At 42.3% G+C, this 26,785-nt stretch overlaps 1 protein-coding gene across 1 annotated transcript; it reads left to right on the top strand.

Moving 5' to 3' along the window:
* The first annotated feature begins 961 nt into the window (after positions 1 to 961).
* On the top strand, positions 962 to 25,802 carry LOC133462394 (tandem C2 domains nuclear protein). Its single transcript, XM_061743619.1, has 11 exons — positions 962 to 1,047; positions 3,038 to 3,241; positions 4,719 to 4,865; positions 6,274 to 6,353; positions 9,285 to 9,354; positions 9,780 to 9,880; positions 11,586 to 11,702; positions 14,288 to 14,479; positions 21,269 to 21,383; positions 21,975 to 22,174; positions 25,202 to 25,802. The coding sequence occupies exons 1-11, from the start codon at positions 981 to 983 to the stop codon at positions 25,310 to 25,312; spliced, it is 1,404 nt and encodes a 467-aa protein (XP_061599603.1). The 5' UTR covers positions 962 to 980; the 3' UTR covers positions 25,313 to 25,802.
* The last annotated feature ends 983 nt before the right edge of the window (positions 25,803 to 26,785 follow it).

Below are 26,785 nucleotides of genomic sequence, written 5' to 3'. Positions count from 1 at the left end.
TAGAAACCCAGACCTGCAGCAGCAGACCCGTTTCTGAGGGGTTTGTTCTGCTCAAGTGAAGAATGGAAGAACAGATACCCGGATACTCCAGATACTGAGATACCTGGATACACCAAGTACTGAGATACCTGGATACACCAGATACTAAGATACCCGGATACACCAAGTAAGATACCTGGATACTCCAGATACTAAGATACCTGGATACACCAGATACTGAGATACCTGGATACACCAAGTACTGAGATACCTGGATACTCCAGATACTGAGATACCTGGATACACCAGATACTGAGATACAACAGATACTGAGATACCTGGATACACCAAGTACTAAGATACCTGGATACTCCAGATACTGAGATACCTGGATACACCAGATACTGAGATACCTGGATACACCAGATACTGAGATACCTGGATACACCAGATACTCAGATACTTGGATACACCAAGTACTAAGATACCTGGATACACCAGATACTGAGATACCTGGATACACCAGATACTGAGATACCTGGATACACCAGATACTGAGATACCTGGATACACCAGATACTCAGATACTTGGATACACCAAGTACTAAGATACCTGGATACACCAAGTACTAAGATACCTGGATACACCAAGTACTAAGATACCTGGATACACCAGATATTGTTACGATACTCACTGGTGATATACTGCCTCCATGTGGTCGGGAGTGGCATTGCTACATAACGTGGCTTTAAAGGGCAACGTTCAAAACATAAAAGATAAATCATGTTTTTTTATGTACAATGTAAAATTATGAAATTCTGGTGTCGCTGGTGCGTTATGGAGGTCAAAGTTCCTCCAAATTTTGACTGACATAAATTTAAATGGGGGCATAAATAAAAGATAAAAGGGTTTGTGTGCAGCTCTGGTGGTGTTGCTGTTGTTTTGTGTAAACTCCAACTTCCATGTACCATTTCAGCATTGTAACGTCTCCATCGTGGCCATGGAGTGTGTGAAGAACTGCTGCAGGACGCTGGCGAGGAGGCGGCAGCTGGAGCCGGAGACCCAGGGTAGGGTGGCGTCTCGGGGGGGGGGGGGGGGGGGTTATTTTGCAGTTTTTCGTTAACAAACATCAAACGTACAAACGTGGATATACAAAGAGAGTATCCCCCACCCCCAAGGCTCTCAGACAGGCATGAACTGAATAAACAAACAAAAATAAATAAATACATAGAAACAAAAAGAAATACAATGCTTCATTGAAAGCGAAAACTTTCCACAAATTCTATAAATGGACTCCAGGCCAAAGTGAAGCTTTTGCGGGCTTTACATGTCTTGTATCTCAGTTTCTCTAACGGTAAGATAGTACATCCCTCAACCCCTGCAGGAATGACGGGGCTACCTTTGATTTCCAGTTAAAAAGTACAAGTCTGCGTGCAAGCACGGAAACAAATGCTAAAACATTTGCTTGTAAGTTTGAGACTTTACAGCCCGTGGGGTGGTGCACCAAAGATGGCTGTGTGATAGCTAAGTGTTACAGTTTGACCACTAATTTTAGAAACCACACCAAATATCTGTCTCCAATAATCATTGAGAGAATGCATGACCAGAACATGTGTCCTATTGTGGCAGGAACAAAGCTGCACCGAGGACAACCAGGGTCGGTAGTGGGAAAGAGTTTGGACAATTTATCTCTTGAGTAGTGCAGGCGGTGAAGTACTTTAAGGCCCAATCCCAATACACCCCCTACTTTCTACCACTAGCCCTCCCTCACCATCACTACCCCTAAAAAAGAAGGAACAGATTTTAGGGCACTTGAAATCTTCCCAGGGTCCTGTCCTAATACTCCCCCTACTCCTACTTTCAGCACCACCCCTAAAATCAGGGAGCTGAGAGCTAAAAGCTGTTTTAATTTCAGCTGTAGAGCTGTTAATATGCCACTTTATTAAGTTTTAATATTTTTTCAGGCGTAAAAGTAACCGTTAAGATCCCCAACCTGGGCTCCGTTTATCCAAATAACGCCTGTTAAGAAATTTGACCCGATGTTTTCGGAGATGAGAAGAGCCGCCGGTCCGGGGAGCAGCAGCAGCCGGAGTACAGACGTGATCGCCAGGTCAACCTGCGCCGTCGTCCCGGGGGAGAAACCTGCAGCTTTATGGAGAATTACCGCTGGCTGAAATAAATCATTTAGGAAGATAAATGTTGGTTTAATAGATGAAATCTAACAGTTGTAGCTACGCCTGTTAAGAAATTTGCTCCGAAAATTTCGAGATTTCTGCCTGCCGGCTCTGGAGCTGATTTATGGGTCCGCATTAAATCGACGCAGAGCCTACGGCGTAGGGTACGGCGCGCGTCGCCGCGTAACATCGACGCAGAGCCTACGGCGTAGGTTACGTAACCTACGCTCTGCGTTGGTTTAACGCGGAACCATTAATCAGCCTTTATTCTGGCGTGATCTTCGGCAAATGGGCAAATGAGTGATTATGTACATTCACTGAGTGAATATTATGAAAGTAAAATATATATTTCTCGCTAGAAATTTAATCAAAACACATTTTTATGCAGAAACTAACTCAAAATATTGATTTTATTCACTAAAAAATAAGAAATGTCCGCTATGTTTTTTTTTTTTGATTCAGTCCGCAAATGACGACGAAAAGCATTCTGGGAAAATTTTCTGTCCCTAGTTCTCCTAGTGAGCATCGGAAAACACTCGCTCCGTAGGGACAGATTCATAGCCACTACACTCGTTTTCTCCACTACCCCTAGGTGAAAAGAGGAATTGGGACACCACTACCCTCACGGGAACGTGCAAAATTTAGGGGTAAGGATGAAAACTAGGGGTAGTGGTAGTATTGGGACAGGGCCTAAATTAAATTAACCCATGGCGTATACACAATGATGAAGTATGAATACGTTCCAAACTACTTTGCCACATATCTTCAGAAAGCTCAACCCCCAAATCCCCCTCCCATGCCATTTTAGTCTTATTAGTCTTATCCCATGACATCGGTTTCAAGTCCCTTATCATATTGTGACGGGGTGATTTGTGCTCTGAAGTGATCAGGCTAAAGATTCCTCCCAACGAGGCGTCCGTCCTCGGACATCGGGCGGACGAGGGGACCAGGGGGGTCGGTGAGGATTACCTGCTGTCCAAGCTGCCACCGGACGGCCGGGAGGTTCCCTTCGTGCTGCCCACCTTCAGGCCCTCCTACGTGCAGCCCCGGGCCCCCCGCAGCCCCCCGCTGCAGTACGGCCTGCACAGTACGTACCTGAACATGTCTGGAAGCTTCTGCCTGGTTTCTGAAGTTAGCTGTAGCATGTGAGGTTGACATTTGTTTATTTAATTATTTAAAAGGATCCCCATTAGCTGATGCCAAAACGAAAGCTAGTCTTCCTGGGGTCCAGACAATAAAATAAAAAATCAAACATACAATCTCAATTCTAAACTCAAACTCAATGTTGAAATACAATTTCGAGAAAAAAGTTGAAATGTTGAGAAAAAAATCGAAATGTCGAAAAAAAAGTTGAAATGTCGAGATTGAAGCATAATTTCGAGAAAAAAGTTGAAATATATTTCGACTTTATTCTCAAAATTTCGGCTTTATTCACAAAATTTCGACTTTATTCACGAAATTTTTACTTTATTCACAAAATTTTTACTTTGTTCTCGAAGTGCATAATGAAAAAAAAATCTTCATCCTCTAAAATATTATTTCTATTTTCTTCCTGCCTGGCCCTAATATTCTTCCGTACGCCTCTGTATTCAGTGTGATGAATTAATGGATTCATGGGGTGGATGTGTGACGTGTGGAGGTGCATCTAACAGGAAACGCCTGTGGCGTGACCGGCTCAGCTGGGATGTTACGTAACCTGTAACTGATCCTCAGAGCAGAGTTATGTCATCTTAAGATGATGGTAAACTAAAATGACTTTAGAGATCAATATAATATGATGCACAGAAATATAACCCCCAAACAGCGGAATGAATGTTTAATGTTTTCAGTAAATGACTAACGAAACCTTTGGCCTTCTGCAAAGCTGCACAGAACCCCCCGGCTTGCCTTTCCGGACCCTTCACTGATACAAATATTGTGCTTGATCTACTTAAAAAAAATAAGTCAACTTTTTGCATGAGATTATTATGTAGATCAAGAAAGTACAAACTACTTAATTTTTTGTATGTAAATAATACATTTTGCAAGTACAGTCAACTTAATTGTGTTAAGTTTACTTTATTTATCAAAATTAAGTTGACTTTACTTGCAAATGAATTTTGTACGTACTAAAAATTAAGTTGTTTATACACAGATTAATTTTTCTTGATCTACATAAAAATCTCATGCGAAAAAGTTGCCTTAATTTTTAAAAGTAGATCAAGCAAGATATTTTTTACTGCAGTGTTCTACTTAAACAAATAAAGAATGTTTCATCTAAACGTTGGTCAATCTGCCCAATAGATTAAAATTGTTAAAGGAAAAGTAAACAGAACAAGATCATTGCTTGTTGTTTGTGTGTGAATGAAAAAATTACTGGGATTACAGAAATACTGCTTGTTAAGGAAAAAATGCACAATGTCTTGTTTTTTGAACAAATGCAGATTAAGTTCAAAACTAGATGGATTCATATAAAGCAACAAACTTCATTTTTAATTGTTAATATCACAGATTTAAATATGTTATATTTACATGCGCTTAGATGTATTTTTTTCAGCGTTCTGACCCCTGAGTGTCGCCTGCAGGCTCGGCCAGGTCTGCGTACGCCGAGAGGAAGGCAGAGCTGCTGGGCTCCCACAGTCCCGGGTCTGAACTCCCCCGGGGTCACGTCTCCCCCGCCTTGACCCGCCGAGGGACGCTGAGCAGCAGAACCGCCGGCCCGCAGAACCCTGGTACCACGGCAGCCCACGTTTCTGGAAATATAAAAGCTGTTTTTATTAAAATCATGTTTAGGATAAAGACGAATGAGCTGGAATTAGAGATTTCTTTTTTACACTGCAAAAACTCAAAATCTTACCAGGAATATTTGTCTTATTTCTAGTTTAAATGTCTAATTTTTTGTCAAAAAAATCTCATTACACTTAAATCAAGAGTCATTACCAGAAAAATAACTTGTTATTTGACAATTTTCACCTGTTTCAAGTAAATTTTCACTTGAAATAAGTAGAAAAATCTGCCAGTGGGGCAAGATTTATCTTCTCATTACAAGCAAAAAAATCTTGTTCCACTGGCAGATTTTTCTACTTATTTTAAGTGAAAATATACTTGAAACAGGTGAAATTTGTTGTTTTTTCCAGTGATGAGTCTTGTTTTAAGTGTAATGAGATTTTTTTGACTAAAAATGAGACATTTTAACTAGAAATAAGACAAATATTCCTGGTAAGATTTTTAGTTTTTGCAGTGAAATACTTTTATTGGGGGGTAAGGCACAGTTGAACAGGAAAATAATATATATAGGATATTTGTCACCATATCAATACTGTGCATCTCGATGGAATGAGAAAAAGATATACAGTCGACCTCCTAGGATTTTTTTCTTGATTTAAGGACATAGCATTACACTATTCAACGAAAATAATAATAATAATAAATAAATAACTGAAACTTATTTTTAAGTCGGAATAAAATGGAAGAATAAATAACTAACTAACTAACTAACTAACTAACTAACTAACTAACTAACTAACTAACTAACTAACTAACTAACTAACTAACTAACTAACTAACTAACTAACTAACTAACTAACTAAGTAATAATAAAGTATTAAAGCTACAGAGTATACATTTAAAAATAGATGAATAAGAAGGAAAAAAAAAACAAAGCAAACCCCCCCCCCCCACAAAAACAAAGTAAAAAAGTAAACAAATAAATAAAAAGGAAGAAGATTCCCAGAATATTAAAATTTTTTGAGATAGGATATTTGAGTTTTCTTAAACTGTAAGCCATGATCAGCAATATTAAAATAATAAAAGGCTTGCAATATTTCAGTTGATTTGTAATGAATCCACAATGTATGACATTTTTGTTTTTGTAATGGCATTACAGAAAATCACAATATTCTAATTTTCTGAGACAGTCCTGTACATGGTATCGTTGGAATTAGAGATTTCTAACTTCTGGATCATGGTTGCATGTCTGTTATGTAAGGAGTGTTTGTTCAGGTATTTAGTGGATTTAGAGTTGTAGATAAAGGAGTTTCCACTTTTATGCATGTCAACTTTAACTCTATAACAAAACTCTGGCTGAGTCCGGCTCTCGGCACCGAACCCACCCTGGTTCTTTCTCATGTCTTGCTGCAGGTTGGACCCTGAAGCCCGGCGGCCCGCAGCGGCTCAGCAGCTCCATGTTCGACCTGTCCAGCTCCCACAGCGGCACGCAGGTGAGGCCGGTCCCACCTAATCTCTGTTTACTCCACTGTTTTATGAGAACTTGTGCCAACCGAGACTAAATATAGCTCTAAACTTTCCACGATCCTCAGCAGCAGCTTTGTAAACACTGAAGCTGGTACCTGGTTCAGATGTGCTGCAATAAACGCAGCGTGAAGCAGTAAAAGTTATGTTTTAGTACATGCATCTATGAAAGAACAGGCTCTAGGTGCAATCCAAGAAGTAAATATAGTAATAAAACTCTAAAAATGAGTCGAGGTATTATTCTACGCAGATTGAGGCTTATTGGGAAGCTTTTATTGTATTTGCAATAACAAGAAATGAGGATTCACCCCTTCTTATTCTCCATACCCGGTGGGTGTATTTAAACATGTCAAAGTGGACTATTTATGCTGTTTTTTAGTTAGATGGGTCGTGTGGACACCTTTGCACGGATCATGCTTTTGGTCTCGAGCTGTTTTTTCAAAATCCTGCATCCTGGCGCCGTCGTCTCGCTGCCTCCTTCCTTTCCTCTGCAGCTTCTTCTGCAAAAATCCCAGTTTTCTCTCTCGTCCAGTCTCGCTGTCTCATTGCCGAAGTAACCATGACAACCGATAACGCGCCTTTCCAACGTAACCTCCCTCCTCATCTCCTACGGTGGGATTCATTCGTACTCCGAAGTTGGAATCTCCAAGTTATTAGTCTGAAGTTCCAACTTGGACGTCGCTGATGTCGTAACCCACTTTACAGGTGCAAATGTTCGAGGTAAATAAGTTCCAGCAAATGCCTCAGATAGATTTAAAGCCGATGACACACCAACCCGACGTCGCCCGCTGTTGGCCGACTGCTGTGTCGCCTCGCGTCGCCTGTGTCGGGCTGGGTCGGGCTCAAAAAGAAGCACTTTGACACACCGCAAAGACGACACCCAACGGCCGACTAGCACGTACAGTACGTTCTGCGCAGTCTGCGTTTCAATTTGCTGTGATGTTTTGCTGATTTATGGTTCCGCATTAAATTGACGCAGAGCCTACGGCGTAGGGTACGGCGCGCGTCGCCGCGTAACCTACGCCGTAGGCTCTGCGTTGGTGTAACGCGGAACCATAAATCAGCCTTTATTCTGGCGAGGTTTGAAAAAGACTTCGCAACAACGGGGAAAACGAGTGATTATGTACTTTCACTGAGTGAATATTACGAAAGTAAAATATATATTTCTTGCTAGAAATGTAATCAAAACGCATTTTTATGCAGAAACTAACTCAAAATATTGATTTTATTCACTAAAAAATAAGAAATGTCCGCCATGTTTTTTTTTTTGGATTCAGTCCTCAGATCTGAACAGCCAATCACAGAGTGAGCTGTTTGACCGGCGGCCGACGCCGATTCGACATGTCGAATCGGCTGAAAAGCTGTCGACGGGCGGCCGACCTGTGGCGACGTGCGGGACACACCGGGAAAACTAGGCCGACAGACGAGCAGCGACGCTCTTCGACGGCCCGACAGTCGGCTTGGTGTGTCAGGGCCTTGAGAGCTCAAAAATGGCGCCTAGAGCAGCATCCAACATGGCCTGACCGTCGATGGTCTTTAGATTTAATTACCTCAATCCGCTGAGGTGGAAGCGATCGCACCTTTTGGTGCTTATTACGGTTTGGCAGCCGTCCCATAATCCATCCTGACTTTGTCTCTCTGAGTGAACAAGGCTCAGTCGTCTTGGACGAGGTCGTATTTAGACAGTCCTGTTGTCAGGAAACAAGGCCTCGCTAGGCGTATCTGTTTGTCAAATAAAGGATGTGGTGCAGTACGTCGTCAACAGTTAAAGCTTGAAATGAATGGAAACCGCGTTAGGAGCAGCTAAACCAAGGCCTCGTCCCAAAACCTGGACAAACATTAGACTAGTTCCCTCAGACCAGTTTAACACGCCTGCTCCCGTCTTCGTGTCCCGGCACAACCCGCTGTCTTTCATGTGTTTGTTATATAACCTTATATAACCCTGGCCAACACCTGTACAGGTGTGTGTGGCCCATCCCAGATAATAATGAAGGTTCAGTCACTGCCTCACTGAGAGAAGTCATTTGAGGTGGATGGATGATGGATGGATGGATGGATGGATGGTTGGGATGGATGGATGGATGATAAATGGATGGATGGATGGATGGTTGGGATGGATGGATGGATGATAAATGGATGGATGGATGGATGGATGGATGGATGGATGGATGGATGGATGGATGGATGGATGGATGGATGGATGGATGGATGGATGGATGGATGATAAATGGATGGATGGATGGATGGATTGATGATGGATGGATGGATGGATGATAAATGGATGGATAAATGGATGGAACGATGGAAGGATGAATGGATGGATAAACGGATGTATAAATGGATGGATGGATGATGGATGGATGGATGGATGGATGGATAAATGGATGTATAGATGGATGTATAGATGGATGGATGATGGATGGACGGACGGATGGATGGATGGATGGATGGATGGATGGATGGATGGATAAATGGATGTATAGATGGATGTATAGATGGATGGATGATGGATGGACGGACGGATGGATGGATGGATGGATGGATGGATGGATGGATGGATGGATGGGTGGATGGATGGATGGATGGATGGATGATGGATGGAGGATGGATGGATGGATGGATGGATGGATGGATGGATGCATGGATGGATGGATGGATGGATGGATGGCTGGATGGATGGATGCCTGTAACCATTGGTAACCAGGTCCGTGAGACCAGCATGGAGGATAATCTCGTCTCTTACGTTCACATCTCAGATGGAACTTCCTGCCTCCGTATCTGGACTTTCATCCAGAGAGAATGATTCACTTTGTGTTTTTCAAGTTCGTCCCGTTCAGACCAACATGTTTACGGCTGGTGACTGTGTGAGTTTTATAATCCCTGTGTTTCGTCTCCTGCAGCACTTCGGCTCCACGTCCAGCACCCTGAGCAGCACGTCCTCCGTGTTCAGCTCCATGGAGAGCAGCCTGGGTAACGACGAGCCCGTCCTCTTATCTCCCCGTTTTTTCTCAACATTTCGACTTTTTTCTCAACATTTCAACTTTTTTCTCGAAATTGTACTTCAACATTATTCTTGACATTTTTACTTTTTCTCGACATTTCGACTTTTTTCTCGAAATTGTATTTCAACATTATTCTCAACATTTCAACTTTTTTCTCAACATTTCGACTTTTTTCTCGACATTTCGACTTTTTTCTCGAAATTGTATTTCAACATTATTCTCAACATTTCAACTTTTTTCTCAACATTTCGACTTTTTTCTCAACATTTCGATTTTTTTCTCGAAATTGTACTTCAACAATAAACAAAAATCTTCCCCCCCAAAATATTATTTTTATGTTTCTCTTGCCTGACCCTAATACTCTTCCGTATGATGCCTTCCCTCCGATCCCAGATTCCATCACCCTGTCCGGGGACGAGCCCGAGCTGGGGAAGGTGTGTGTCCGGCTGAACTACCAGGAGGCCCTGGAGCAGGTGTGGATAACTCTGGTGCAGGTACGGTTACACCTGGGGGGCCAGGGGGGCCGGGGGGGACACAGAGGGGGATTGTTCTCTCCTGCAGCGTTTCTCAATGGACTCCTCTGTGTAGAGAACAAAGCTCTCTGTTAGCGTCCTCAACGCTCCGTTAACCTCGGCTAGGACCCTCCGGGGGGGGGGGCTGTTTTTAAGAAGCACGTTTACAGTTTTAGAAGTGTGCATCGATCCCATGATGCATCAGTGTGAACGTTTAGACAGTTTTTTGTTTTTTTTTATTACCAAGTGGACATAATACAAATACAAGATACAGACAGTACAAACAACAACAAAAGTCGAGTTACAATGATATGTATCTAGGTGTGTGTGTGTGTGTGTGTGTGTATGTGTGTGTGTAAATAATCAACGTAAATATAGATAATTATCATGTAGAGTGATAGCATATAATAATATCCTAATATAACATAATTATATTATAATATTATAACATATAACAAAATGATATCACCATACTATAATATATACCAATATAATAATACTATAATATAACATCCCATGAGATCTCATAACATAATATAATAATATACTATAAAACAATATATCATGATAATGCCAAGAATAATTATTAGAATTAGAATTGGTAATATATTGCAATGTTTAAACATTTTAAACAACGAAACACTTGAACCTTCCCAAACACTTTAAGCAAACTATTAACATAAAATAATTCAAATTAAAGTAAAGAAATAACTCTTGAATATATACACATAAAACGTATATAATTATTATTAGATAAATGAATAAATAATGTAGATAGTATATGGGTATGTGTATATGTATGTGTGTGTGTATATATATATATATATATATATATATATATATATATATATATATATATATATATTATATATAGAGAGAGAGATAGATATGTAGATATATAATATAAATAAATGAATATTTATTAAAAATGGTTATTGCTCCAAACTATGATAACTATACATTGTTTGAATTTATTGATGTTATAAAATGTATGAATATGTATTGTTTTTATTTATATTTGAATGTTAAACGGAATTACTTTTTATTTTTTCTTTATTTTCTGTTTTTCCCTTTCTTTTTTTTTATGTGCTACTGTTTATTGTTTATTGTATTGATCCCCATTAGCTGCCGTCTTGGCGACCACTAATCTTCCTGGGTCCATAAAGTACATAAAATATTACATAAATGATAACATCTAAGACATAAATACATACAGTCATACATTCCTAGCATAACTACACTTATAATGGAAACAACAATAACAACAACAATAATACACACACACACACACACACACACACACACACACACACACACACACACACACACACACACACACACACACACACACACACACACACATCAGGTATATATGCATAATATAATATATTCATAAAACTATAATTATACTAATACATTATACTAGCACTAATAATACCATACATTAGTAATATATTTTCAGTCACTGCTATCATTATAATAATTCTACTAATTTCAATATCAATAATAAATTCCCTACCTCTTTAGGTTTGCTTTTAATTAATTGTGGTAATGTACTGTGTATTATGTGTCGGACCCCAGGAAAAATTGCTGCAGTTTTGCTGTACCTAATGGGGATGCAAATAAAACTATAAACTATAAACTATAAACCTCCGAGTATAACCAACTCTGTGTCGTGGTTTTTCAGTGCTCGGACCTCAACCTCCATTCAGACGCCGTGGAGGAGCAGAAAATCGGCTTCAAGGCGATAATCACGCTCCCCAAACCCGTCCAGTTCAAGAGCTCAGTCAAAGCCTACAGCCAGGTATTTGAGTCACCACCTGAAGCTACTGTCACCCAGTTAAGGTTATTCAACTTTTTTTTTAAGAAAAGAAAAGAGAAATTGGCCTTAAAGAAGTCTTTGAAGTCATATTTTAAGGGAGAATGAGTCAAGTCCATTAAGTTTGGCCGCAGTATACACCGGTATGACCTCACACTTTTGAGGGTTGACTTTATATCCTGAAATTTTTTCAGAAATGTACTGAAAGATATAAAAGCATGTTGTCAGCATAAAGGGACACTTTATGCTCAGAACTGTTTCTCTTTTCTTCTTTAAGGCCAACTTCCCGCTGCAGGGCAATTGCTGATGGCTCTATTTTTATTGTTTTTTTTTTGCACTGTTTCTTTCTTTCAACCAACTGTATATACTGTTCATATTTCTGTGATTATACATATTTTATATATATTTTTTATATATTTTTTATTTCTGACTTTTTAGTCTGCCAACAAAAATAAGTTTCCCCACTGAGGGAGAAAATAAAGGATATCTTGTCTTATCTTATCTTACAATGAGAGCGAATTAAAGAGGCAACAAAGGGCAGCCTTGTCTAGTGGAAGTTGGAGGAGAGATTATTGTTTAATTGAACAGCTGCTAGCGAGGGAAGAGTAAAGTACCTTTATCCAAGAAACAAATCTCAAAGCCAAAACCAAATTGTTTGAGGATGTAGAAAAGATAACCCCACTCAACCCGATCAAATGCTTTCTCGAGGATCAATCAATATTAATATTTCCGGAATATCAGGTGGAGTGGAATCATAAAGAATATTGTTCAGTCGTTGTGTATATTAATAAAGCATGTGTTTAGTGATCACCTATAATTGAGGGTAGGACGACCTGTAAACGGCAGGCTAGTATCTTTGAAATAATTTCAACGTTAACAATTAAGAGCAAAATAGGATGTATGAACTACATTCCTGGGGATTTTTATTCTTTTTAGTGATAAGCAATCTGACTGCTTGTTCCATGGTTGATGGGAGGGACCCAATAGCAAATATATTCTTCAAATAAACAGAGCAAAATAGGGGCAGGTTGGTTCAAGAACTTTAAAAAAAAATTCACTCGGGAACCCATCTGGTCCTTACGGAAGAGTATTAGGGCCAGGCAGGAGAAAAAATATTTTAGAGGAGGAAGATTATTTTTATTGTGCACTTTGAGAAAAAAGTCTAAATGTCGAGATTAATGTTGAAATACAATTTCAAGAATAAAGTCGAAATGTTGAGAATTTCGTGTTTTTTCTCAACATTTCAACTTTATTCATGAAATTTTAACTTTTTTCTCAACATTTCAACTTTTTTCTCAACATTTCAACTTTCATTCATTCATTCATTCATTATCTTACCCGCTTTATCCCTTGCGGGGTCACGGGGGTCTGCTGGAGCCTATCCCAGCTCATTTTAGGTGAGAGGCAGGGGTTACACCCTGGACAGGTCACCAGTCCATCACAGGGCCACATATAGACACACAAACCATGCTCACAATCACACTCACGCTCACACCTACGGGCAATTTTAGAGTCATCAATTAACCTAATATGCATGTTTTTGGACTGTGGGAGGAAGCCGGAGTACCCGGAGAAAACCCACGCGAGCACGGGGAGAACATGCAAACTCCACACAGAAAGGACCCTGCCGGGCCTGGGAGTCGAACCGGGGACCTTCTTGCTGTGAGGCAACAGTGCTAACCACTAAGCCACCGTGCTGCCATTTCAACTTTATTCACGAAATTTCGACTTTTTTCTCGAAATTGTACTTCAACATTAATCTCGACATTTTGACATTTTTCTCGACATTTCAAATTTTTTCTCAACATTTCAACTTTATTCACGAAATTTCGACTTTTTTCTCAACATTTCGACTTTTTTCTCGAAATTGTACTTCAACATTAATCTCGACATTTTGACGTTTTTCTCGACATTTCGACTTTATTTTCGAAATTTCGACTTCATTCTGGAAATTTCAACTTTATACACGAAATTTCGACTTTATTCTTGAAATTGTGTTTCAACATTAATCTCGACATTTTCGACTTTTTTTTTGACATTTCAAATTTTTTCTCAACATTTCAACTTTATTCAGGAAATTTCGACCTTTTTCTCAACATTTCGACTTTTTTCTCGAAATTGTACTTCAACATTAATCTCGACATTTTGACGTTTTTCTCAACATTTCAACTTTATTTTCGAAATTTCGACTTTATTCTTGAAATTTCGCCTTTTTTCCCAACTTTTCAACTTTATTCTCAAAATTCCGACTTTATTCACGAAATTTCAACTTTATACACGAAATTTCAACTTTATTCTTGAAATTGTATTTCAACATTAATCTCGACGTTTTCTACTTTTTTCTCGAAGCGCACAATAAAAAAAAATCTTCCCCTCTCAAATATTTTTTCTCCTGGATGGCCCTAATACTCTTCCATAGGTCCCTGGACACTTGGAATTATTACCTTTTTAATTTTTTTAAGTTAATTCAGCTTTCAGAGCAGGACGTTAATCTCTTCTAAAGTAGTAGTAGTAATGTTTTATTATTTAAGATAAACTGCAAAATGACATATGTGCTTCCTCCGACTCAGGACGTGTCCTTCGTGGAGACCTTCGTGTTTGCGCTGCGCCTGCAGCAGCTGCGCTGCAGCGCGCTGGTCCTGCGGCTGCAGACGCACCAGCCCCGGAAACGGACACTGGCCGAGTGCGTCCTCTCCCTGCGGCAGCTCGGCCCCCAGGAGTCGGAGCACTGGCTGGACCTCAACCCTCCGTCCAAATCCTCCGTAAGATATATATGCAGGGCTGCCCCTGACCAAATTGGGGCCCTAAGCGACTACGTCTGCCTTTTACAAATGCACATTTATCTAATTAAAAATAGTCAAACTTCTTAACAATATAAATTGATATACAACTATAGCCAATTTATTATATATTGGCTAAAGTTTGTAGCTTATATACGACTAACTGGTCATGTGACCACTCTTTTATGGAGCTAGAACAGACTCATAATTCGCCAATGCACACACCGTTTCACAAATGCAGAGGACAAAATTCACAAATGCACACACCGATCCGCAAATGCACACACCGTTTCACAAATGCACAGGACAAGTTTCACAAATGCACAGACCGATCCACAAATGCACAGAACAATTCACACGTGCCTAGCACAAGATACACAAATGTATTTTTGATGCACACACAAATATAACCTGATTTACAAACGTTTTTTTGTCTGTGAGCTGCGCTGGATTTGTGTGTGACTTTTGAGACTCCCCTGACGTGACTCGATCCACAAATACTTTTTTTTTTTTAACACGGGAGGATCTGCAACCAATCAGATGTCTTCCTTTGTTTCAGCCAATCATAAGAGCGCACCCCACGTGGGGGACGCAGAGCAGTGGATAAAACACGACTTACTCGTAAACCAATCAGATTAAAGGGGCGGATACACCTGCTGTTTGAACTGCATTAGCGCCGTTCGCTTAGAAAAGTGATTAATATTTTGAGTTGGTGGAATAAAGATAAATAAACAAGACAGCAACATGGGATGGAGAGGGGATCACTGCTCTGCTTTTCTTGTGATCTCGGTAAAGAAAACAGCGCGATCGGAGATGGTTTGTCAGGCTGTTCAACCAGAGCCGTCTGGAGACTGGAGAGCTCTTAGTCCTGTCGATGCAGCAACTGATGATGAGAAACAGCGGGGATATTTATGTATTTATATTTACTCTTTCTCAACAGAGGTGAATGCAGAGGGCGTTAACAAGGGGTTCAATAAATGTTAATCAGGGCTGCTAGGAAAACACAAATCTCCAGTCCAGACAGAGACTGGAGACAGATTCCAGCTGTGGCAGCTCAGGTGTTTGTGCTACAAAGTTTTATTTCAATAACATACCCACCTTCCGTGAAGCACGAGTTTCCTCGTGTTTTGCCTTTTTTCTTCTCTTGCTCCTGATTTGTGATGAACTCTGGGTAAATCTGGACTCATCTGGACCACATGACCTCAGTCCACTGGCCTGATTAGTGGTTTTCATGAGACGTTACAGCTGTTTAGACCCTTGAGTTCATTGTTCTTACTTTCACTATTTAACACATTTTTTGATTTAATTTCACCAAACGTTTCCGTGATCGTTGATCACGATCGTTTCTCGGAACACACGGACGGTCCTGAACCCACGTTTAGCTCTTTCAGCGTCTCCCCAGATGTTTTCTTTGCTTCGTGTCAAAACCTCGACATTTCTGAAGTCACTTCTTGTAATTTGTAATTTATTTATTTATTTCAAAACAGGGACAGTGCACAATAAGACATTAATCTTTTACAAGAGAATATCCATTTTACCAGGTTGTAGCAACTTGCTATTTTCCACCTGTAGTCCCTGGGCAAGTTGATGCAATACTACATAAACATTTGTATAGAAAAGGAAAAAATAAGTAAAAGAGCAGAACAAAGCAAAAAGACCATAGAAAAAATAGATAAATAGAACATGCAGATTCAACAGAACATGGGATCCGTCAGATGTTGGCACCTAAGATTAAAGCTAGGCTGCCCCCCCCCCCCCCCGACACACACACACACACACACACACACACACACACACACACACACACACACACAGACACACACAGACACACACACACACACACACACACACACACACACACACACACACACACACACACAGACACAGACACAGACACAGACACAGACACACACACACACACACACACACACACACAGACACACACAGACACACACACACACACACACACACACACACACACACACACACACACACACACACACACACAACACACTTCATAAATGTACACACACTTGTCTTGACAGTAACCAACGCTTGGCAAGATGTGAGAAGGTGTGGGGACTTGAAATAATGTCGGTTGGCAGAGTATTCCATTGAGTCATTGCAATACATGAGAAATGATGATTTCCCAAATGCAGTTTTGCGTTGGGGTACACGACACTCACCCCTGGTAACAGATCTGGTTGTTCGTGGTGAACTTTTTTTTTCCCTTTTTTCAAGGGCAGCATTATGGATAATTTTTAATAAGTAAGCAGACATTTGAGTGCTTTATCAGATTTTCAAAGTTTAAAATGTCATATTTATTGAGTATACGACAGTGATGGGAGCGACAGGGTTTTTTATCATGGATTTTTCGGGCTCTTCTCCACGACGGCAGGAAGTGTCCTTAGACATAAAGCTCCTGCATCAGTTACTGGCAGAGGTGGGTAGAGTAGCCAAAAATTGTACTCAAGTAAAAGTACTGTTACTTCAGAATAATATGACTCAAGTAGAAGTAAAACTAGTCATCCAAATAATTACTTGAGTAAAAGTAAAAAAGTACTTGGTGAAAAAACTACTCAAGTACTGAGTAACTGTTGAGTAACGTCTGATTTATTTTTTTAACACAACCATTCAAACAGACAAAAGTAGAAAATAATCATCTTCAGGCAAATTAAATCAATAAAATAATAAAATAAATTTAAATTAATAAAAAAAATAGCTTAAATTAAAATAAGCTTAAAGTAAATTCAAGTACTTTAATAAATAATCAAATAAATAAAATAACAGAATAAAAAAATAAATTAAGCACAAGTAGCACAAAATTTCAAGCCTTTGTACTTTTCTTTTTTAACCAGGCAGAACTAGAACAAACATGAACTCATAGAAACTCTGTGTGAGTTTGAGTCTGTGTAAATGTGACAAAACATGCAAAAACAAACATTTTTCCCAAAGAATCACTCAGTGATGTCATGAGATTGACGCGTACGTGGATGAAAGGGATAAAAGAAAAGTAACAGCTCAACGTAGCCTAATGTAGCGGAGTAAGAGGAACAGTTTCTTCTTCACAAATCTACTCAAGTAAAAGTAAAAAGTATAGTGACTCAAAACTACTCCTAAAAGTACAACATTTCCCAAAACTTACTCAAGTAAATGTAACGGAGTAAATGTAACTCGTTAATACCACATCTGGTTACTGGTTACATTAATGATCTGATCGGAGGCTCCAACCGGTTAGTTTAGTTAAATCCAGGCAGTGTACAATCTAGATGACGGATGGACGGACGGACAGACAGATAGATGGATAGATGCATACAGTTTCCAGGGACATTTTCCAGCAAGAAAATGCAAAAACCACATTGTGCACAGTTTACAAGGTCTGAGAAAGAAAGGGGGGGCTGCATTCCTGTCCCCGGTAGAGCCGGCGGGCCGTCGTCGGGTCCAGGAGGGAAATCAGCGTAGAAACATCCCAGACGTTTACAGCCATTGTTGCATAACTGCAGCTAATACGCAGAAGGAGCCGAGTGTCCCCCATAAACACGTCTCCCATAAACGACCCGAGGCGTCTCCTCGGCCTGGAGTTGCGTAATCAGGGACGATTGAGAAAGAGCTTTTCTGTTTGGGGGAAATTGGCAAATGGGCCTGAGTGGAGAGAGAAAAAGAAAAACGGAGCTGGAAAGTAGGTCAAACCTAAAACCACTCTCCTGATGGATGGATGGATGGATGGATGGATGGATGGATGGATGATGGATGGATGGACTGATGGATAGATGGATGGATGATGGATGGATGGATGGATGGACTGATGGATGGATGGATGGATGATGGATGGATGGATGGATGGACTGATGGATAGATGGATGGTGATGGATGGATGGATGGATGAAGGGATGGATGGATGGATGGATGATGGATGGACTGATGGATAGATGGATGGATGATGGATGGATGGATGGATGGACTGATGGATAGATGGATGGTGATGGATGGATGGATGGACTGATGGATGGATGGATGGATGATGGACTGATGGATGGATGAAGGGATGGATGGATGGATGGATGGATGGATGGACTGATGGATAGATGGATGGATGATGGATGGATGGATGGATGGACTGATGGATAGATGGATGGTGATGGATGGATGAAGGGATGGATGGACTGATGGATGGATGGATGGACTGATGGATGGATGGATGGATGATGGACTGATGGATGGATGAAGGGATGGATGGATGAAGGGATGGATGGACTGATGGATGGATGGATGGACTGATGGATGGATGGATGGATGATGGACTGATGGATGGATGAAGGGATGGATGGATAGATGGATGGACTGATGGATGGATGGATGGATGATGGACTGATGGATGGATGGATGGATGATGGATGGATGGATGGATGGATGGATGATGGATAGATGGATAGATGGATGGATGGATGGATGGATGGATGGATGATGGATGGATGGATGGATGGACTGATGGATAGATGGATGATGGACTGATGGATGGATGATGGATGGATGGATGGATGGATGATGGATAGATGGATAGATGGATGGATGGATGGATGGATGGATGATGGATGGATGGATGGATGGACTGATGGATGGATGGATGGACTGATGGATGGATGGATGGATGGACTGATGGATGGATGATGGATGGATGGATGGATGGATGATGGATAGATGGATAGATGGATGGATGGATGGATGGATGGATGATGGATGGATGGATGGATGGACTGATGGATGGATGGATGGATGGATGATGGATGGATGGATGGATGGACTGATGGATGGATGGATGGATGATGGATGGATGGATGGATGGATGATGGATAGATGGATAGATGGATAGATGGATGGATGATGGATGGATGGATGGATGGACTGATGGATGGATGATGGATGGATGGATGGATGGACTGATGGATAGATGGATGGATGATGGATGGATGGATGGATGGACTGATGGATAGATGGATGGACTGATGGATGGATGGATGGATGGATGGATGATGGATGGATGGATGGATGGACTGATGGATGGATGGATGGATGGATGGATGGATGATGGATGGATGGATGGATGATGGACTGATGGACTGATGGGTGGATGGATGGATGATGGATGGATGGATGGATGAAGGGATGGATGGATGGATGGATGGATGGACTGATGGATAGATGGATGGACTGATGGATGGATGGATGGATGATGGATGGATGGACTGATGGATGGATGATGGACTGATGGACTGATGGATGGATGGACTGATGGATGGATGATGGATGGATGGATGGATGGATGATGGATGGATGGACCGATGGATGGATGGACTGATGGATGGATGATGGATGGATGGACCGATGGATGGATGGACTGATGGATGGATGATGGATGGATGGATGGATGGATGGACGGATGGATGATGGATGGATGGATGGATGGATGATGGATGGATGGATGGATGGATGGATGGACGGACGGACGGATGCAGGATGGATGGATGGATGGATGGATGGATGATGGATGGATGGATGGATGGATGGATGGATGGACGGACGGACGGACGGACGGACGGATGCAGGATGGATGGATGGATGGATGGATGGATGGATGGATGGATGGATGGATGGTTGGATGATGGATGGATGCAGGATGGATGGATGGATGGATGGATGGATGGATGGATGGATGATGGACTGATGGGTGGATGGATGGATGATGGATGGATGGATGGATGAAGGGATGGATGGATGGATGGATGGATGGATGGATGGACTGATGGATGGACTGATGGATGGACTGATGGATGGATGGATGGACTGATGGATGGATGATGGACTGATGGACTGATGGATGGATGGACTGATGGATGGATGGATGGATGATGGATGGATGGACCGATGGATGGATGGACTGATGGATGGATGATGGATGGATGGATGGATGGATGGACGGATGGATGATGGATGGATGGATGGATGGATGATGGATGGATGGATGGATGGATGGATGGATGGACGGACGGACGGATGCAGGATGGATGGATGGATGGATGGATGGATGATGGATGGATGGATGGATGGATGGATGGATGGACGGACGGACGGACGGACGGACGGACGGACGGACGGACGGACGGACGGATGCAGGATGGATGGATGGATGGATGGATGGATGGATGGATGGTTGGATGATGGATGGATGCAGGATGGATGGATGGATGGATGGATGGATGGATGGATGGTTGGATGATGGATGGATGCAGGATGGATGGATGGATGGATGGATGGATGGATGGATGGTTGGATGATGGATGGATGCAGGATGGATGGATGGATGGATGGATGGATGGATGGATGGATGGATGGATGGATGGATGGACGGACTGACTGATGGATGGATGGATGACGGATGTTTGGCTGTAACCTACTCGGGGATCAGACGGTGACTCATCATCAGCTTCTCTGGAGGATGATTTGATCCAGTCCTGATTTATTCGACACAAAAGGCCCAAATTGCTCCAAATCAGCGCCGGCCGGTGAAGCTTTCAGGGGCGAAGGCGGCGGCGTCTGACGCCGTCTTCATTTCGAGAAGAAAAGGGACAGCTGAGCTGGAGTGGAAACTAGTGGCTAAATGACCCCTCACATTACGTTTTATTTCGATAAGAAGTAGCAAAAAGCGATGCGTTGAGCTGGAAGGGAAAAGCAAAATGATTAAATGAAAAGCAAATGAAAAACTCTCTCTTCCAGGTGTGTCACTCCGAGCTCCACCTGAGCACCTGCTTCCAGCCGGTCAACGGCCGCATCCAGCTGCAGGTGCTCGCCGCCCAGAACCTGCCGCCGTCCTCCTCGCCGCTGTCCCAAGGTGAGTCCTGATGGCCTACATAAATCGCGCCCGTCGTTACGTAACAAAAGGGAGCAGAATCTGAACGGCTCGTAGATCCACATCACACTGGACGGCTCATCCGGGCGGCTGTACAGACACTGCAGAATTTGGTTGCTTTCCTCCTTCTCTGAGTTGGCAGGCTGAGGGGAGACCACTTTATAAATGTTAAAGCAAGAGAAAACATGTTTTTCATAATAGGTCGCCTTTTATTTCGCCAAACAAATCCTGCCTTGAAGTCGGACCAAGCGTCAAGACTTTTGTACGCCTTCAAGCTTTGCTTCGTGTATTTCCCCGGCGTAGAAATTAAGTACATATAAATATCAGGAAACTCGATTGGTGGCCAAATATTAATGTCCATGGACCACTGGTTCTTGGGGTAACTGAACGGGTCACTGTCAAGTCCAACTGACGCTAATTTAAGGTGATAATCAGCAGTTATCCCGTGTTCTCCACTAGTTGCAGACATTTTTGCTGATGTTTTGCCACTCAGTGCGAGTAAGGGGGGGGTCCAGTGGGGAAGTGACGTCAATGCAGACCTTCTATAACGGCCACTCCCTTCTCCCCCTCCAGCCTTCTTCGTCAAGGCGGAGATGCAGCAGTTGGGCCTGGGGGGGGTCCAGAGGAAGACCCGGGCCCTGAAGGCCCCCGGGGGCCAGTGCCAGTGGGCCGAGACCTTCCACTTCCACCTGGCCTCCTTCGACCACGCCCCCTCGCTGTCAATCAAGCTGTACAGCCGCAGCTCCGTCCGCAGGAAACAGTGTCTCGGACAGGTCGGTCAATATTTTTTTTGTTATTGTCACATTTTCAAAAATAAACATATGTTTTTTTTTTGCAACTTTCTCTTTATTGGTGATTTCAAGTTTTTTCCAACAATAAAGGAAGTAAAAAATAAATAAATGAATAAAAATCAAAATAAAATAAGAGAACAAACAGGTTGACATAGGGTATACATTGAGTGCGTTTACATGGGAAGTTTAATTCCTCTTTAATTAAGAATTAAAATTAAATCTGATTTAAAATGAGTAAAAATTACCATGGAAACATCTAATACCGAATGAAAATGGCCATTCCGAATTAAACTTAATTCCGAAGTAAGTGGCTGGTTTATTCCGTTCTCTCGCCCGTCTGTCTCCATGACGCTTATATTCCACGCTGGGCTTGTTTTCCAAACAAAGTTTCAAGATGGCAGCACGCAGTAAACGCTGGTCAAGAGCAGAGACCATTTATTTAATAAATAGCTTGGAGGACCTGGAAATAATTAAAAGAACAGATGGCAGGAAACATAATTGTGAGCTTTTCAAAGTTGTAGCGGCTAAGTTAGTTTTTCTTCCGGTAGACGTAACTTCCGGTCCGCCCCCCTATCCAATCAGAACCTTCCCAACCCCCAGACCTTAAGAGGAATTGGATAAAGCCGATCAAATGTGTTTTCCATGTAAACCTCAATTCGGAATTCCTATTTCCATGTAAACTCAAAGGAAAATAGTTTAATTCGGAATTATTTAATTCGAAATAATTAATTCCGAATTAAAAACATCAATGTAATGTCATGTCATGTAATCGTGGCCATTAATAAAAATAAAGAAAACCCCCACAAAAACAGGATTTTACATTCACACAGTCAATGAGTTACATTCCACAGAATATAAAGTCCACCTTTCCCAGTATTTTATATTCTGCTCAGCCTGTAATCTTAAGGAGAAGGTCAGTTTTTCCATGCTACGTATATCCTCAACTATTGTGCTCCAGTCGTCCTTTGATGGCAGATTTGTCTGCAGCTGTTTCCGTGTAACGGCCTTCTTGCTCGCAGCCAAGAGCACTTTATTATCGTCCTCGGCCATAAGTCAATCTGGGATTTTACCCAGATACAATGCAATAAAGGAAATCTCAAGTTTTAGTCCAAAAATTGTCTGTAATTCTTCAGTAAATTCTTGCCAATATGGTTGAATAAGGCAGCAGTTCCAGAATACATGGAAGTGGTCTGTCATCAGCATATATCCTGACCCTGGAAACCCTGCTGTTTAAATGTCAGTTTTGGAGTCATAAAGAATCTCATTATGTTCTTCCAGCAGAATTCCCGCCAGGCCCTGGAACTGTTGGTCCTAGCCTGACTTTCACAAATATCTCTCCAGTCATCCTCAGATATCTCCAGGCCAGATTCCCGCCAACAAACGACGTATGTTGACGTGCACTGAGCCTGGAGCACGAGCAGTAAAGGCTCCTGAACACGGCACTCAGTTCGGTTCCATTTACGTCAAAATCCAGCTACCAGCAACAACCTATCTGAGGATTAAACTGGAGTTTCCCAGAAATCCAAGTAAACATGCACGAGAAGACAATCGATTATTGAGTGAGGTGGTTCCACTCCGTGCCACTAGGTGGCAACAACATGAGAAAATATGGATGCTAACGATGCAGCAGCTCTGTAAATATCGTACATACTAAGCTGATCATGTTGCAAGTAAAACTCACTTGGTTGGTATACATGGAATAACTCGGATTAGGACGAATTATCTGGCACTAAAATCTCCATCTCAAGAGCTTCAGTTCGGCCCGGCTAAGGTGGAAACACGGCTGTTAAAACCTCTGTATCGGTCGGATTAAGGCAACAATTCCACTTCCTGTTAGTGCATGTAGACGTACTGACTTACATTCACAAGTAGAGCTGGGCGATATGACCTCAAATCAATATCATGATAAATTTGGCTGTTTTACCTCGATAAGGATAAATGCACAATAAGCGCGATGCTATGGTGTACCTATGGTCGCTACTTTCATGAGGCGTTTAAACCATCCCAGTGTCCCATCAACTTTCTTCAAAAGAAACAAATTTGACTTTATCAAATAGACCGTTTTATTTATTCTATAACAAAGAAAAACCCTGTAGTGGCCATTGACAGCTCCATCTCAAGAGCCTTAGTTTGGTTCGACTACGGCCCGGCTAAGATGTAAACACGGAAAGTGGGATTGTTGCCTTAATCCGACTGATATTGAAGTTTTACAAGCCGTGTTTCCACCTTAGCCGGCTGTAGTGGAACAGAACTGAAGCTCTTGAGATCGAGCTTTTAGCACCAGATAATTCGTCCTAATCCGAGTTATTCCGGGATGTATACGCAACTCACGCTTAGCCGAGCTAGCGACTGCTCCGGGACCCCCCCTTGGGGAAGTGACAAGCCGCGAAAGCCAGAATATCAACACAGTCGGAGAAAAAGAAGAACGACAAAGAAGGAACCGGAAGAACGACAACGTGAAACAACGTGAAAGTGCGTGTGGCGGCACCTAGCGGCGCGGAGTCAAACACACCTCACTCAATAATCGATTGTCTTCTCGCGCATGTTTACTTGGATTTCTGGGAAACTCCAGTTTAATCCTCAGATAGATTGTTGCCAACAGCTTTATTTGGATGTAAATGTAACCACACTGACTGTATGTTTTTAATGCCGCACCTATTACGGCTCCACAACGCTGATTTTCAGTTTTGCTCCCGTTGCACAGAGATTGCTTCAGAATCCTTTAATGACATTATGTAGTCGGTGTTGAGGGGTGACAGTCTGAAATGAGAGAAACACAGGAAAACACACAAAGGGCACACAAGCCTTTGAAATCTGCAAGAGAGAAAACAGACAGACAACAAACAGAAACGGAAACAGGCAGAGACACAAAGAGCAACCAGTCCAGGTCTCTAAAACTGAATCAAAAACTAGGCTACTGCGATTAACTGTCCCTGAAACTGTGGAGTGAGTATGTCTGTGTGCACAAAGGGAAAACAAGGTTTAACCCTGTTTCTCTGTCGGCCGCAGGTCCAGCTAGGGGTCGACGGTGCCGCCGCTGACGCCGCAGAGCAGTGGCGGGACACGATGGCCAACCCGGAGAAGGTGGTGGCGGCGTGGCACCGGCTCGGCCCGTCCTAAACCCCGGCCCTGGTCTTCATCCCCGAGCCCCGCTGAGGTCACGACCTGCCGGTCCACCTTCTTTCCCAGCCAGCCGGCCACAGACGTCCACGCCGAGGGGGTCGGCGGCCAGAGCACCTCATCCATCAACCTGTTTTGAACAAAGACTTGTGTGTTTTCTTCGGTAACGGCAGATGAAATGGTAGATGTGACTTTAGGAGACGCCGCGAGTCTCACGCCTCTCGCGTATCACTGCTCTCCAGTGAAGCTTCGATGTTTACGAGGAGGGAAAGTGAGCGTGACGGTAAACGTAGCCCGGCACAAACCATGTCATTAGTCTGTAAATATTTTGATAGGCACCTTGAAGGAAATGCCTACAGATGTTTTTCCTGTTTCCGTGTTCGTCGGCAAACCCCTGAAACGTCTGACAGGCTCCGTGAAACAACTGTAACTTTCAGAAATCATTTCTTCTGTCAGTTGTTTTTAACTCTGTGAAGCTTAAAAATGTGCAATAAGAGAAAATCATTTTCTTCTTCTTCAGAATTTGACGTGTTTGTTCCACCTCTTTGCTACTCATCACCAAGCGCTCTTTCTTTCACATCTGAAAACATATGTGAAGGAATGTGAATTTCTTCCCTGAAACTGGCATCATAGTCGGAAAACTGATTACGTAAGGAAAAACCCTTTACATATGACAAGGACAATTTTCAAGGGATTTCTTTAGGTAACACGATGGGGACCTGGTTCGTAGCTGATGGTCTTATCGGTACTCGGTTCCCATTGCAGTGATACCCCTTTTCCACCAAACCAGTTCCAGGGCTGGTTATGGTTCTGGTTCTGGGCCAGTTCTGAGTTTGGAACCAGGCTTTCTGTTTCCAACCACAAAGAACTGGCTCCGGGACAGAAAACCTGGTTCCAAGGTAGCACCAACTCTTTGCTGGACTAGAGGAAAGAACCGCTTACGTAAGCGGAGGAGGGGGGGTTATTAAGATCAACGGCTTATTTTCAAATAAGAATTAATCTGGATGCAGCAAAGCATCATGGGTCTGAGGAGGAGACAACCTGTCTTTTAGAGATGTGTCCACGGAGGAGCTACGTGGACCAAGTCCTGTTAGAGCAGATACCTGGTTGTTGCTGCAACTTTCACGCAAACGCAGAGATGTAACTGACGTTTGCAGTGACGTAATGTCGTGGCTCCACTTAGCACCCGAGATGTGGAAAAACAAACCGGTTCTCAGCTGGTTGCCAAGTTGAACGAGTAGTGAACCAGAACCAGCCCTGGAACCTGTTTGGTGGAAAAGGGGTAAGAGAGAAAGGCAGACTAATTACGGATCTGATGCAGCTGTGGTCATTACTCCGTCCTGGCACTCGTCCTTGGAAGCCGTTCAATTTTTGTGCCAACACAAACACAGTGACGTAACTGATGTTTGCAGGGACGTAATGACGTGGCTCCCCCTTTTTGGCTCCCGACTTTTTTCTCGAAATTGTACTTCA

This window comes from Cololabis saira, chromosome 16, assembly GCF_033807715.1.
Source record: "Cololabis saira isolate AMF1-May2022 chromosome 16, fColSai1.1, whole genome shotgun sequence".
NCBI lineage: Eukaryota > Metazoa > Chordata > Actinopteri > Beloniformes > Belonidae > Cololabis > Cololabis saira.
The sequence above is the reverse complement of the archived record's forward strand: the minus strand, read 5'-3'. Positions and strand labels throughout refer to the sequence as shown.

Coding starts and splice junctions, on each gene's coding strand:
- LOC133462394 (XM_061743619.1), top strand. CDS start 981: ATGGAGTGTGTGAAGAACTGCTGCAGGACGCTGGCGAGGAGGCGGCAG. Junction 21,384..21,974: donor CTCCTCGCCGCTGTCCCAAG/GTGAGTCCTGAT, acceptor CTCCCCCTCCAG/CCTTCTTCGTCAAGGCGGAG. Junction 22,175..25,201: donor GGAAACAGTGTCTCGGACAG/GTCGGTCAATAT, acceptor TGTCGGCCGCAG/GTCCAGCTAGGGGTCGACGG.